This window comes from Drosophila novamexicana, unplaced genomic scaffold, assembly GCF_003285875.2.
Source record: "Drosophila novamexicana strain 15010-1031.04,08,12 unplaced genomic scaffold, DnovRS2.1 tig00001302-arrow-arrow-pilon, whole genome shotgun sequence".
Lineage (NCBI taxonomy): Eukaryota > Metazoa > Arthropoda > Insecta > Diptera > Drosophilidae > Drosophila > Drosophila novamexicana.
Window position 1 is genome coordinate 192,022 of NW_020824849.1, and position 14,754 is coordinate 206,775.

At 38.2% G+C, this 14,754-nt stretch overlaps 1 protein-coding gene across 20 annotated transcripts in view; it reads right to left on the reverse strand.

Annotated features, from left to right (window-relative positions):
• Positions 1–13,330, reverse strand: part of LOC115766993 (disks large 1 tumor suppressor protein) — a 36,515-nt gene extending 23,185 nt beyond the window's left edge. For 11 of the 20 annotated variants that reach the window (XM_030711089.1, XM_030711096.1, XM_030711090.1 and 8 more), the window contains exons 1-5: positions 10,504–11,354; positions 9,752–9,883; positions 7,612–7,736; positions 6,885–7,049; positions 1,045–1,260 (exon numbers count right to left, since the gene is read on the reverse strand). In XM_030711089.1, coding sequence (XP_030566949.1) covers positions 1,045–1,260; positions 6,885–7,049; positions 7,612–7,736; positions 9,752–9,883; positions 10,504–11,335 — 1,470 coding nt within the window. In that variant the 5' untranslated portion in view covers positions 11,336–11,354. Of the gene's footprint in view, positions 1–1,044; positions 1,261–1,709; positions 2,083–6,884; positions 7,050–7,611; positions 7,737–9,751; positions 9,884–10,503; positions 11,355–13,265 lie in introns of those variants that run through there. The other 9 variants (XM_030711111.1, XM_030711109.1, XM_030711102.1 and 6 more) reach the window with 5 other exon arrangements.
• Positions 13,331–14,754: the final 1,424 nt, after the last annotated feature.

Genomic DNA, 14,754 nt, shown 5'->3' on the forward strand with positions numbered 1-14,754 from the left:
TTTATCATATTTCTCTCCATTATTAAGGTAAATGGGTAAAGAGTCATACACAGATAACCCTCTAAGGAATGTAAATACTAAATGAAAAGACCAGCAGTAGTAGTGACAATAATTATACAAACCATAAAAATAGCAAATCAAACGATTGGAATAAAAACTATGCATTAGAAAAATTGATTCATTGTCGTTTTTAATGTCTTATTAAATACATAAGTACATATCTTATAATAATACAATATAATAACATAGACATGCCCAAATTATAGATGATATCAATATTAAATGTGAACAAAGGAAACAAAAAACAATAAATAAAAGTCAAAAATATGTAAGGCTATATATATATATATATATATATATATATATATAGCATACATACATACATTTATTTAGGATGATATTTAGTAAACGTAATGATTCATTTCGGTTGAAAAGAGCGTGAATAATGATGGGTTTGGAGAACAGTGGCAAAAATAGTAAACATGATAAGCAATAACTGGCAATAAAAATACACTGGTTAGGGTTTAGATAAACTAGACAGTGCCTCAAAATAGGAAATACTGTGTAAGCTGTGTCACAACAACAGTTTCAGCGGAAGCGGAAACAAGCGGCATTGCCAGCAGCCATTTCGTTTCAAATGAAGCGCCAACTTAAGCTAAATTAGCTATAGCCAAAATACAAAAAAAAAAAAACATTTGGTGCAATTACGACCTTCCGGTCTTTAAGGCCAGTCTGGCTATTCATTATGATTATTATTATTATTTTTGGTTTGTTCATTTTGTTTTCTTGTTTTTGCTTTTTATTTAAGGTCGGCTCGACTCAAAGGCTCGTGCAAGCATTTTGGAATGTTGGGTAGTTTGGGCCATTGCCTGTTGGCAGTTGTTGTGGCTTTGGCTGCGGCTAATCATGCGTGCATTTGTATACGCCCCATTGGTTTTTTGTTTTTTGGTCTTAATTGTCGCCCGTTTCGAGTATTAGTGTGACATGATTTAGTTTTAGCTTTGGCACAGAGCAAACATAATTCATTTAATTGCAGCCACTTACTATCTGAGTCCCGCTTCTGGCTGTCGTGGACTGTGATTGCGCTAGATGCTGCTGCTGCTGTTGCTGTTGATGTTGCTGCAACTGCTGAACAACCTGTTGCTGCTGCTGCTGCTGCTGCTGGGATGAGCGCGAGTTGCGCACCTGTTGAATGGCCGCATCATCGGCTGTGGCATCTTTGGCATTCTCATAATCAGACTCAATGCGCATGCGTTGGTTCTGCGAAAGAAACGTATATAAACGAAAAAGTGCATTACAATTTGACAACTAGACACGCTTTTACCCAAAATGCCAAAATGGCATTTGCTAAATGTGGCATCAAGAAAACAAGTGTCGTTTCACAGTTCAAATAGATCTAATGGAAGACATTGTCTTTAACTGTCATTTCCGGCGGACTCTAAAGCGTATTATTATTATTTCAACTGCCTCTTTCGCAGCTTTTGTGCTGAAACATGCTACGTCATCATTTTTAATTTAGTTTGTGCTATTACTAACTTGAATTGGGCTTAAATCAATACGATTTGAGCTACACTTTTAAATAACTGTCATTTGCTTGGTTCATATGATTTAACAGCGTTGCCAGCCTGTTTGCACTTTGCTAACCCAATCGCGCTTAATTCCAATAAGACTGACGCTTTAGCATGTGCTAGTCCTATTGGATTCCTTACATTGGCACAACAGCAGACATAACGGCCGGAAATGCTGCTGCCGCCATCGCCGTCGCCATCGCCATCGCCATCGATTTCCTGCAGTTCCCTAGCTTTCTTCTGCTGCTGGCGAGATTTATGCTGTTGCTGCTGCTGCTGTTGTTGTTGCTGTTGTTGTTGTTGCTGCTGCTGCTGTTGTTGTTGTTGTTGTGATGGCGGCGGCGCAGTCAACTGTCGTCGACGTCGACGCATTCGGACCGGCGACCGCGAGCCGACATAATTGGAGAAACGACGTCGCGAATGCCGCACTATCGATACCCAATCGATCATGTTGTCAAAAGTATTTTAATTTGTTTGGGCTTTATAAATGTCCCACAGCGTTGCATTTACAATGAAACCAACACATGCACAGGCACACACACACACACACAAACACAGACAGCGGGAACAAAGTTAGTTCTTGTGTATTTTTAGCGTGTTGGTTTTCCTCTTTCTTGTTTTTCTTTGCCTAAGTACACATTGTAATACACAGTTACTGAAAGTAAGCAACAAGTTGTGTGTGGGTGTGTGTAAATGCCTCAACCCCCCGCCCCAAGCAAAACTTCCCTTTTACGCCCACTCTCAGCCGGAGGCTGCTGTTTGTATGTGTGTGTGCGTGTGTGTGAGCATGAAATAAACTCGAGTAAATGTGTACATACATACGTTTTATATATGCATATGTATGTACATATTTACAGTTAATCCGCTTGTCTACATGTATTTGTGCCCTTAACGCCGCTTTTAGCTCATTTGCTTACATTTTTGATGTTACGTACGCGGAATATTTTTACCTATTTGCCTACACACACACACACACACACACACACACACACACACACACACACACACACACACACACACACACACACACACAAATATGTTTGTATGTTTTTGCTAACAGTTCACATGTCGAGCAGACAAGAAAACATCAAATGAGAATCTGGCAACTAAATACAGTCGTGTAGAGTATGTATTGGCTACACTCATCGTCATTTGTTTAAGTACAGTTACATAATTTTGAAGTTGAAGGTTCTTAACAAAACTCGATTGTTACATATTTCCAGAATTATTGGTTGTGCTTTTAGGAGCTGCCAATGCTTTTGACATTTCTTAGGTCTTTAAACAAAATTACGCTGAAATTGTTGAAATCTTAAGAAGTCAAGCATGATTTCATTCAATTTTAAATACTACTACTGAGTGCCTACTGTCCATATTCGCACGACTTGGAGTGTATGTGTCTTTTTTTTTTTGTTAGTGTGGACCTTATTTCCTGCGCACCCACACATGCATGTACATATGTACATATATTTGTATCAAGAATCACACTTGCTATGTATCTATGCAAAGGACATGCTGGGGTACACCGAGAATTCGTCTACAGTTCGTAATCCTTATGAAAGTTAAATGAGCAACTTTTTTGCATTCGCTATAAATTTAAGCTCAATTTTGCGTGACTGATCTGAGCCCCATAAATTGCCAACGCACAATGTGCAGAAATGTATGTTATCATAAAAAACCAGTAAATTTCAAAATTCACAAAGGAAAAGGCCGCGTTTCTTAGCGCTTCAATCGAATGTGCGCGAAAAACTGGCGAAAGACAACAAAAGGCGGCAGCGACGACGGGCGGCTGTGAAGCAAGCTGCCAAAACAAAAAACAAAATAATAATACTTATATATGTGCACATACATGAATACATATATATATATATATATATATATACACATATAGATATATATATACACTTTTTTTGTTGCCCAATGCCAACGAAGAAAAGCTGAATGAAAAGCCCAAAGCCGACTGAGTTAATATGCTACATGCATACATATGTACATAAACATGTTCGTATGTATGTATGTCAATGTGTATGTACAGTTGTCTGGCTACAAGTAAAGACATCGAAATATTTTGTGAAAACATTGCCAAAGCGTATACGTAATATACAGTAAATACAATACATACATAAATGGACAACTATGCCTAGACACAACTACATACATACATACATATATGTATATAAGCATTGCTGTATATATCTTACAGGTAAAACAGTTTTGCGTTGAGATCAGCGCACAATTTAAACCCTTTGGAAACTGTGGCAACACTTAACATTTGCCAGCATCTACGCTGAGGATGACACTTGCAAGCTTTTGCTGCGGCAACTGTGAAGCGTTAGAACGAGATAGCAACATGTTGTAATTAGCAACGCCAGCAGAAATTGTATTTCTTTTGTGTGTATGTATAACATTGATGTTTAACAGCTGTTCGCCATATGCGTATACTATATGTAGGGGCATGTGTGAGTGTGTGTGTGTGTGTTTCACTGGATAATGTGCCAATTTTGTAAGTGAATTTTTAATATTGAAAATTGTGTATGTGAAATATCTGAACTGCATATGCACATATTTGACCTGGTATTTCCTAGAATCTTTTTAATTTGCTAGCAAATCCCTTTGATAGCATAATTTGTGCCGCACACAATCAATTAGAAGAGCCACGAGCAAAAAGTGTTTAAAAGTCGAATCCAACTAATTTTGAAATGCCGGGCAATTTGCACACGATGGCGACCTAACGACAGTCCGCACACAGGCGATGGGAATGGAGACGGTGGCCGAGGCGGAGACGGAGACAGAGACGGAGACAGTTGACGGATACGCGAAAGTTGTGCGACTCGACACGTCGACGGCGCTGCTGTTACTGCCACGCGCGACGCACGAAGCGCCAACGCCAGCGCCAACAGCAGCAGCAACAACAACAACAACAACAACCGTAATAGTCAAAGGCATCGTTAAAAAGGGGCGGGCAGGAGGAAAAGGTCTGTATTGGGCGTTTAAGCACTGTGCACTAGTTAAATCGTTAATCGTGGCTATTGAGCAATTGATGATATTGCATTTTATGCACAAGCATATCCTTGAAACTCACACCCCCCCCTCCCCCCTCACCATACATACGCCCACATCCTTATCAGTTATCAGTGTGCAATCTGGTCAAAAGAAAATCACCAAAAGCTGTCGCTACATTTGCATGCACAGTAAGAAGCTAGTATATATGTGCATACGCACACACACACACAAGCACAGGCACACGAATACGTTATGACTTACATACGTTGACTTACGTTCTACGTTAACGTACTACGCATGTCAACAGCTATACGTGCTTTAGCCTGGATATCGCCTCTACAATAACAAAAGACCGGCGTCGGCGCAGGACAAAACGACGAACAGACGAACGATTGCGAACCGACCTCGAGGCTGGAGCACAAGCGGGCGGCTGAGTACAAGGCGTGAAGCCCCCCCCCCCCCCCTCCCCTCCACCCCTCATCAAGCAGCTTGTACAAGAACATGTTCCCGTTATTCTGCCCCTGACTGGGTCAACACAAATCATGTTGCAAATACAAAACAGACGACGCTAACCGTTAAGTCCTTATCAAATTTAAAAGCGTTTTGTGTGTGTGTGTGTGTGTGTGTGTGTGTGTGTGTGTGTGTGTGTGTAAGCCCAACGGTTGCTTGGCTACACACAGACCCACACAAACAGCTTAAACAGAGGAATAGAGCAACGGCTAGAGAGAAAGAAAGAGAGAGAAAGAGAGAGAGAGAGAGAGAGAGGGAGAAGGGAGGGAAACAGCGGGAGGTAGCAATAAAAGAAGGCGAGAAAAGCAATCAAGGCTTGTATTACAGTAAAAACCTGTGAAATTGACCCGCCTCAAACGTTTTGACACTTTTCTAGTTGAGCACTTCCTTAGCAAAAACTTTGCTTTGCTTTACTGCATACTGATTTCAACTTTACGCTCTCGCGCGCGCTCAAACAACTCTCGCATTTTCGTAAACACACACATATAATTGGGTATACAGCATAAAAGCCATTAACTGTTCATTTTTATATGCATATATATTACCAACAACACCCGCCCAGATCGGTCTCGCAATCAATCAATCGGTCAATCAATTTGGCGACTACGCGTAAAGACCTTAAGCATGTCCCGGTGATTGCTTTGCTAATCTCTATAATCGATATACTTATTATTAACACCCAAAATTCTAGTTGGATTCCCATATTAGTTATAACAGCAGACAATGAATGAATAACTGAACGATTTCATAGCTTTTTTATAGCTTGATTTTGAAAATAAATCATGTTTGAACTTGGTTCTTCAACGCATAAAGATATGTTTACATAGATCGATACCAATCCCATGAAATAAGGGATCTTTCTCAATAAGAAAAAGCAGCACATATATATTTGGGATATTTCATGAAATTATGGCAAAGATATCAGACATCCCGATAAAGCTGATTTTAACCGAGACAAAGTTCACAAAATTGAAGTATAGCTCAATTAGATAGAATCGAAATCCGAACAAAATCAAATTCTTTTCAAAGATGGTTTGGCTTACATTAAAAAAGACTTTTGAGGGAGTATTAGCCCCAATCATTGGGTGCATCTAACAATATGTCGTAGATGCCAATTTTGGGCAGAGATCAAATGTAGCCCGTGAGTTCTATGTGAAAATATATACGATAAACAATATGTTCAGTAGAACGGGGGCAAATGTAAATAAATAAAATATTTATGTACGAAATAGATATATAATAAGCTAAGATTGGAATTTAGTTCCTGGAGATATGGTTAATGGGAAACCAGGTGTACGAACTAAACCTCAATGCGGAAAGCCAGTTCGAACCGAAACAAAAAATAAAATTGGAAATTGATAGAACCCAAAACAGGCCCGACTACATTTAAAACTGATTTGTTTCATTTCAATTGTATGACATAACGATCCGAACTTTCACAAGTACCGATATATATATATATATATATATATATATATATATATATATATATATATATATATACCTATCGAAAATATATCTACCTACGTCAGCTTGTGATCGTAAGACTTTCTTGTCTTGAAAGTACTTCCTTTCCCTATAATAAGCAATATTAAGAGTATTTTATATCCTCTTAACTGGTATGATATGATAAATAAGTCAGAGAGAATATTATCTCAAGATAGTTCCTGTATAAGTAACAAATCGTAAATAATATATAGATTTCCATAAAGTATGTCTTGCGAGTTATATATTAGTTATTTATTTGATTATATTGATAATTGTAGTATGATTATGATACGGAAATGGATGAATTAATGTGCTTACCAAAATCTCTTCCAATTCATTTTTAAATGTTCTGCTCAAGGCCTCGGCATGCGCGGCCGCGTTCGCGTTCGCGTTTTGATTAAGATTTGAACTTGGATTGGGATTTGTGGCATCGTTGTTAATTTCATAGACGCAATTGCGATTTAGATTGGTTGTTTTTATAAACTGCACGGTAGGTAAGGATTAAAGACATAAGGCAGAGATAGAATACAAGAGAGAGAGAGAGAGAAAGATAGTGAGAAAGAGTGAGAGAGAGAGCAACATGAGATAGAGTTCCAGATGTTTAAGTTGACTAATCAGATTTTACTATATACATTTATATGCAGACTATTATAGAGAGCCAGGCATAGATATGTGGAGTTGCAGGATTGTTAATGATCGAATGATTTGATAATGCTCCCAAAAGGAAATCGAAAACATTACGTTTGGATTATCTCGGGTTAGTTTTTAGTAAACATGAGACAATATTTGTAAGTACAAATAACTAAATACAATTTTGAGCTGGAAAATCAAATCATGAACTACACTAATCGTATCTTTTGATATTTTTCTATATCATTCCGATATATTTACAATATAAACTTTTAGCTCTATTCTCTACGAGATATTCATTTGAACAGCTACGAGCTTGTCCGCTACGAATTATATTTATCTATTTATCTAATCAGGGAACATTTACTACAAAGACTATATATATATATACAGATATATAGATATATACACTTACATCGGCTATCTTTGTGGCCTGTCCATCCTTCTCCCACTTGGTTGCAATTTGCAATGTTTCGGCGGTTTTTTGTTGTATGCTTTTCGAGTCATCCAATAATGTTAATTCATAGAATTCTTGTATATCTGAAATGCGAAATAATATACATTAATTAGGGCACATTTTATACTATATTATACATGGAGTTATGGGGTACATATATCAACTATAAAAAAAAACACTTTTGGCTCGGAGTTGAAATCTTTGAAAGTCGTAGAGAACATATTTCCTCTATTAATCTTTTCTACCTACTCTTATATTTTATAGGTTCGTATACATTTAATAAAGTCTTAAAACTATCTTTTGATTGTCGTACATATTTTCACAGAGAAGTCGGTCTAAAATTCTAGTCAAAATAATTCTCATTAAAATACTTTATAACTCGTAACCGGTACAAGCCAATGCACTTGGGTGTCTGCTTCTGAAATAAGGAAACGTTTTGACTTCTATTTCTACACAGCTTAAAGTTGTTGAACAAAAAACTCACCTCAGTTTTATGGCTGATAGCATGAGCTATAAACTTTTTTTCAGTGTATGCCACAGACATCATCACATCACACATCTGATACAGACATGACTATAAAGTCGTAGCTCGACAGTCCAACACTTCATAAATACATTATGGAGTCGAAGACTTTAAGCCAACATCAACTACATATCCTTGATTATGAATGGGTAAATCTAAATGCAGACGCAATTCGGAAAACAATATTCTATAATATGATTTTGTATCTTGTACCCATTAAAAATGGCTTAAAAAATGAGCCAAAATCTTTCTATGAAAATGTATGTTACGGGCAGAGGAAAGCAACTCCTAAGTATATATGAATATTCTTAATCAGGATGGCGAGCTGATTGATGCCTGTCTGTCGCTATATATTCCCACAATTAAAACAATATTTTTAAGGTATTAAAACATAAATCGGAATTGCAAGAACTAGAGATACCTAATTTGCTAAAAGAGTACTAAATTAGCTGGATAGGTTTAGTTTTAGTTTTTGGATATCTTCTTCCGATCTCTCCATATCAACAAAAAAATTGTCCGCCTAGAGCCTTGTGCTTTAGTATGCAAACGCATTCGGGTGTTATCTGAAAGCCCTGAAAACTTTTTAAGGATCGAACCAATAAAACCCGAGTTATGCCAGCCCCATAGAAGATGCAGCCTGCGTGCGTGTATGGAGCTGTACAGGGTATCTGCTAGTCAGGCACCACCGACCACAGCACACTTGTTATACACACAAGCTTGTGCTCAATTTGAGTTTCGGATAACGCCTTGACTGGTTGGCATGTGAAAAGTTTTTAGGTCAAGCGTTAGTTGGGGGTGTGCGCGTGTGTGTGTGCGTGTGTGTGTGTTCGCATTTGGGTCTGGCCCATGCTCATCAATAAGGCGAAAGTCAAGTGGCCTAAATGTAAAGCTGAATGCGTCAATTCAATTTCCTGCACACGTCAATATCTCTAACCCCGCTCACGAGCGAGACAATGTGGATAGCAAGGAAAATGCCTGCATATATGCCCGTATATATATATATATATATATATATATATTGTAGATATGGTATATGTGGATAAATTGGATACATGGGACACAAAGCTATGTGTAGATGGAATTAGCAACAGCTGCCCTAACGAGACGTTTGTTTATGCAACGCCTGACACTTAGCGTAATGTATATCAAGTTGTGGATTTGTACAATTTCCGTCCTCGTCTGCTTGACTCAGCACAAAAACCAGAGAGCTGTGCGCAGCATTTGGATTTACAATGAAACCGAATACCAGGCCGACGGACATGATGTTATCAGCTTAAGCATATTTTTTTCAAGTCATCTCAGCCGAGGTTATATATAGGACTTTTGTGTATCCTCGTTTTCATATTCGAGTAGGTACACATGGGGAATACTAGGCAAACAAATATATAAATATATATATATATATAATTTTAAATAAATGAAATAATGAAAAAACTTAAGCGAAGATATATGCACATCTTATTCTCAAGAACTCATGATTAGATACATAATATAGACTATTCTTAGGTCTTTCCAAATGTTAACTGATTTCTGACTATTGTAACTAGATGTTACGAAAAATTGTGTTATACTCACCGAGCAGCGCTTGAAATAGGCGAGACTTAAAAATGCGGATGACCCGTTCGATTGCGATACGCAGAGCACGATCCTGTGGCTCCGACAGACGAGCGTGATAATCCTCGAGCAATTCGAGGGCTCGATGAGCTTCTGCAATGCAAAAAAACAAACAGAAAAAATATTATATATTCGCACGATATTGAAGTACGATAAATAAAAAAAAAGTAATTTTATGCTCGATCTAAATATATGTTTACCTATGCTGCAAACCGAACCGAACCGATATTCAAATTTTGTTTTAAAATGGAAAAAATAACGTAGTTCAAGGCTGTGTTAAGCAAAGTTCCCGAACTGAAACTAAAACCAGCGCGCTGGTTCAAACCATGCAACGAACCAGCGAGAATCTTTTAGAATCTTTAAGAATTTTCCGCCGTGGTATATACCTAAATAGATATTTATATATAGGAATAAGAGCACCTAACTATTTAGTGTAGTTCAACTTTATCGTGAAGTTAAGTTAAATTTCCACCTGCAAGGCTGGAAAGCGGGCAGATTGCAGTTACATAACTCTTTTCGAATTGATTGTTTACACATTTCGAATGTTTTCAGCAATTCACCTGCTCGCTCTGGCATTAAATATATATTCCATATCTTCCATAGCTTTATACAGTTGGAAGGCTTGTAATATATCTGATTTGACGACCCGACGGGGTTCATTAGCCAAACGTTCAATTTACCTAGACCAAACACCTGCATAACATATGTCTCACTTTGTGTATCTAGGAATTGTTCGTCCGTTGTCAAATCCTCTCCAGCTGCAGGCACCTCTGCCGGCAGTGAGATCTCCTGCTGTTGTTGTTGTTGCTGTTGCTGCTGCAGCTCGAACGTCTCAATGGAGCTGCAAAAGCGGCTCAGCTCAATGCGTAGACTCTCCGAGCTGCTGCTGGCAGTGGATGCCAGCGCTTGGCTGGAGAGGATGGGCAGCGCCTGTGGGCCTCTGGGTCGGCGCAGGCTGCACGATTGCGCCTCAAACTCTTCGCGCGAAACATCATCGCTCTCCGACTTGTCAAAATAGCCGGACTCGACGTCCGGCGTGCGCTGCTCCGCCGTGGATGCCAGCATATGCCCATATTCGAGCAGATCCTGTGCCGAGTAAAAGCATTCGACAGATTCGCGCACGCTCTCCCTGCATTTGGCAACAAGCGGCTCGGGCGGCACCCGGCGCTGGTTGCCAGCTGGCTCCCCGACCACTTCGTTGGCAACCTGCGGCTCTGGAGCTGTGCTGGCTGCTGCCACTGATTTGGCAGCCACATTTACATCCAGCTCGACATCGATTTGCTGCAGTTGCATTTCTATGGCTTCTGTTTGCATGAGCACCACCAGCAGTTGCTCTGCTGTGGATTGCGCTTGTTCTGCATCGATTTGCCTAATTGGATCGACCGTATCTAAGTTGTCAACATCATCAACGGCCGATGAGTCCTCGTCCTCGTCCTCATCCTCGTCGTCGTCGTCATCGTCGTGAAAGGTTTTATCATCGCTGCTGAGCAGCTCCTCATTGGGATCGCTGCTCTTCTCCCGGTCCGAGTCCGTGTCCGAGTCCATTTTTTGTATATAGCCCAACTACACTGGACTACACTAGACACTAGACAACACAGCAACCGGCAGCAACTTGCTCTGTGCGGAGACCGCGTCGTACTGCTTTATAATAACCCATCCGCATAGGGGACCAGGTGGGTACTGTGTGGCCTCTAGTTCAATAAATCAATAAAGATTGACTTAAAAAACAGAACAGAGGCAAAATTAGCTGCCATCCCCCTTCGCGACCAACATTTACAGGCCCCAACTATTTATGCTTTACCATTCTGGCTTAGCATCAGTTTTTGTTACAGTTTCGGGCTCGAAGTCTTTGGGGTCAGTGCACAGTCTAACCTGGATGACATTGCCATAAAGTTGGCCAATGCCCGGCTGCGAGGCTTTTGCCAACAAATTGATATGCATACACACACACACACACACACACACAAATATATATATATATATATATATATATATATATACGTGCCTGCATACGTACATATGTGTGTGCATATATATATCTTTGGCTTCTTCGGAAGCACGTCACATACCTATGTTGACCTTCATTTATTGCCCATTTCAAAAGTTTGGCAGCATTTGCTTGTTTCTAATTTTCTTCTTCTTCTATTTGTCTATTCTCTGCTTCTTTATTTTTTTTGTCTATTTATTGTTTTGGTGCAATAGACTAGCGTATAATGCATGTGAAAATGTCAAATCATTTTAGATCAGGACAGCAGAAAACAAAACTTAAAGATGTTGCTTGGTTCGGTTCACGGTTCGGAGCCATGGCTCGTTTGGAGGCACGTGAGCCTGCTTTTTGGCCAGGTTTTGGTTCGCCACATTTACTACGTGTAGGCGAATTTATTAAAATGTATATTTAGTTAATACCTTATATTTTCTTCGACAAAACTTAGACAAAAATTGGGCTGTTCTTTGGCTAACTAAACCGGTTTCAGGTTTGGCTCGTGTTATATTAAAAAAATGTAGATGATCGGGTTCGATACGGTTCGGTTCAAAGCCGGCTCGCACTTTCTTTTTCGGCTCAAAACCGGTTCGCGCTTTTTTCTATAACAATATTGGATGCAACATGTGCGAAAAAGTTGTTTACAAATGTTTTAGCTGTTTCCTCTGAATATTTAGCTAGAAAACAGCTAAAGTGTCAACACTAGTAATCATGTATTACATCTCTCTATGCTATTTATCTGAATAGCTGTTAAAATAAAACTGGCTAATTGGGATTGGCTGACATTTGTCTCATTCTTATTAGATATTTGACTTACTATGTTGGATCCTACATATACATATGTATGTGCCATAATTAAAACACAATCGATCCCCTTTCTATTCAATATACTATTTATATGCTCTTCAAGGAATCTTCATCATGGAGAAACACAAACACAGGCTTTTTATTTATTTATTTATTATCTGGTTTGTTGCTTAAATAAATGATTAAGATATGTATTCCCATGCGCCATAGATAATTCCAATACCTGTACTAACTATCAAGATTTGAGATCTTTACTAATACCAACTATTAAGATCTGAATCCTATAGCTGTACTGACTATTAGGATCTATATTCTTTATTAATACTAACTATTTAGATCTAAGATCTATATTTAGATCTAAGATCTATTTTCCAACAATTTTCCTAATTACGAACCCCTAAAACAAGTTACTACAATTGTTAATTGAACGAATTAATGGACTTTAGTTGCACAAACTAACTAAGTTTCAAGCACAGCATAAAACACCCTCTTAGTTTAAAACTATTTGCGAAAGTCTAACTTGTTTCCCCTTTTATCTAAGCTCTAAGGACTGTTTATGTTCTCAAGTAGACGCGTCTAGTATGTGCTTAATTTATGCAATTAGTCAATATACCGCAAAATGTTTAAACATTTTGTTGCATAAATAAATTAAAATCAAAATGTGTGTAAACATGAAAATAAGCTTACCTTGCTTTTTCACTGGCATTTTGTAGCTGTTGTTGTTGTTGTTGCCTATTTGTTGTTGTTGTTGCTGTTTGTTGTTGTTGTTGTTTCTGTTGCTTTAGCTTTGTTTGTGTATTTGAAAGTCGTTAAACTCTATATACATATACATTCATATATGAACATACACACATACATACATATATATTTATATACATGCACATATATGTATATCACTATTATGTTTATGGGATTTGCTGTAAAATCTGTTATACGAGTTATATATATATATATATATATATATATATATATATATATATATATATATATATATATATATATATATATATATATGTGTGTGTGTGTGTGTGTGTGTGTGTGTGTGTGTGTGTGTGTGTGTGTGTGTGTGTGTGTGTGTGTGTGTGTGTGTGTGTGTGTGTGTGTGTGTGTGTGTGTGTGTGTGTGTGTGTGTGTGTGTGTGTGTGTGTGTGTGTGTGTGTGTGTGTGTGTGTGTGTGTGTGTGTGTGTGTGTGTGTGTGTGTGTGTGTGTGTGTGTGTGTGTGTGTGTGTGTGTGTGTGTGTGTGTGTGTGTGTGTGTGTGTGTGTGTGTGTGTGTGTGTGTGTGTGTGTGTGTGTGTGTGTGTGTGTGTGTGTGTGTGTGTGTGTGTGTGTGTGTGTGTGTGTGTGTGTGTGTGTGTGTCTGTGTGTGTGTGTGTGTTCATAAGCATGTATACACGTATGTGCTACATATGTATGTATGTATGTATATGCATGCCTTTGGCTCTGAAACTAAATACATACATAATTATTGCAAATACATACACTTGTCTATACACATATAAATATGTGCATATGTGTGTGTGTTCTTAACGCTTTTTGTTTATTATTGTTAATGTTCACTTATTTGGTTTTGATTTAGTTCAGATATATGTATGTATGTATATGCATATATGTACATATAAAGATATTATTTATGCACTCAGTTTGTTGTCTTGTTTGTAAATATTTTCGGCAGTTGTCGGTAACATTTATAATTTCAATTTTGACGTCACAAAACTTTCAACTTATTCACTATGATTGAGTGTGTGCGTGTGTGTGTGACTGTGTGTGTGTGTGTGTGTGTGTTATTTCTGGTCACGCATGTGCACATTACAAGTCAAATTGATTTCACTTCATATTTCCGATTCAATGCGAATTGAATCTGGCGGCAGACGATCTGGAAAAGAAATCAAAACAGAAAAAACATATGTACACGTATGTATGTATGTATGTATGCATAGAACAAATTTCAAATACATATTTTCTTTTTATTTTATTGCCTTTTTTTCAATTAAATATGTTGGATGGAAATGTAGCTTAATAAAAACACGCGCACGCACACACACACACACACACGTTCACGTGCATTCGTATCGAAATTTTTTGAAACGAATTCAAGACAACAACAAAAAGTAAAATAAATACGAAAAAAAGAACCGTAGTGTCGCCCAAAATGTTTGTCTCTTTTGTCACGGCT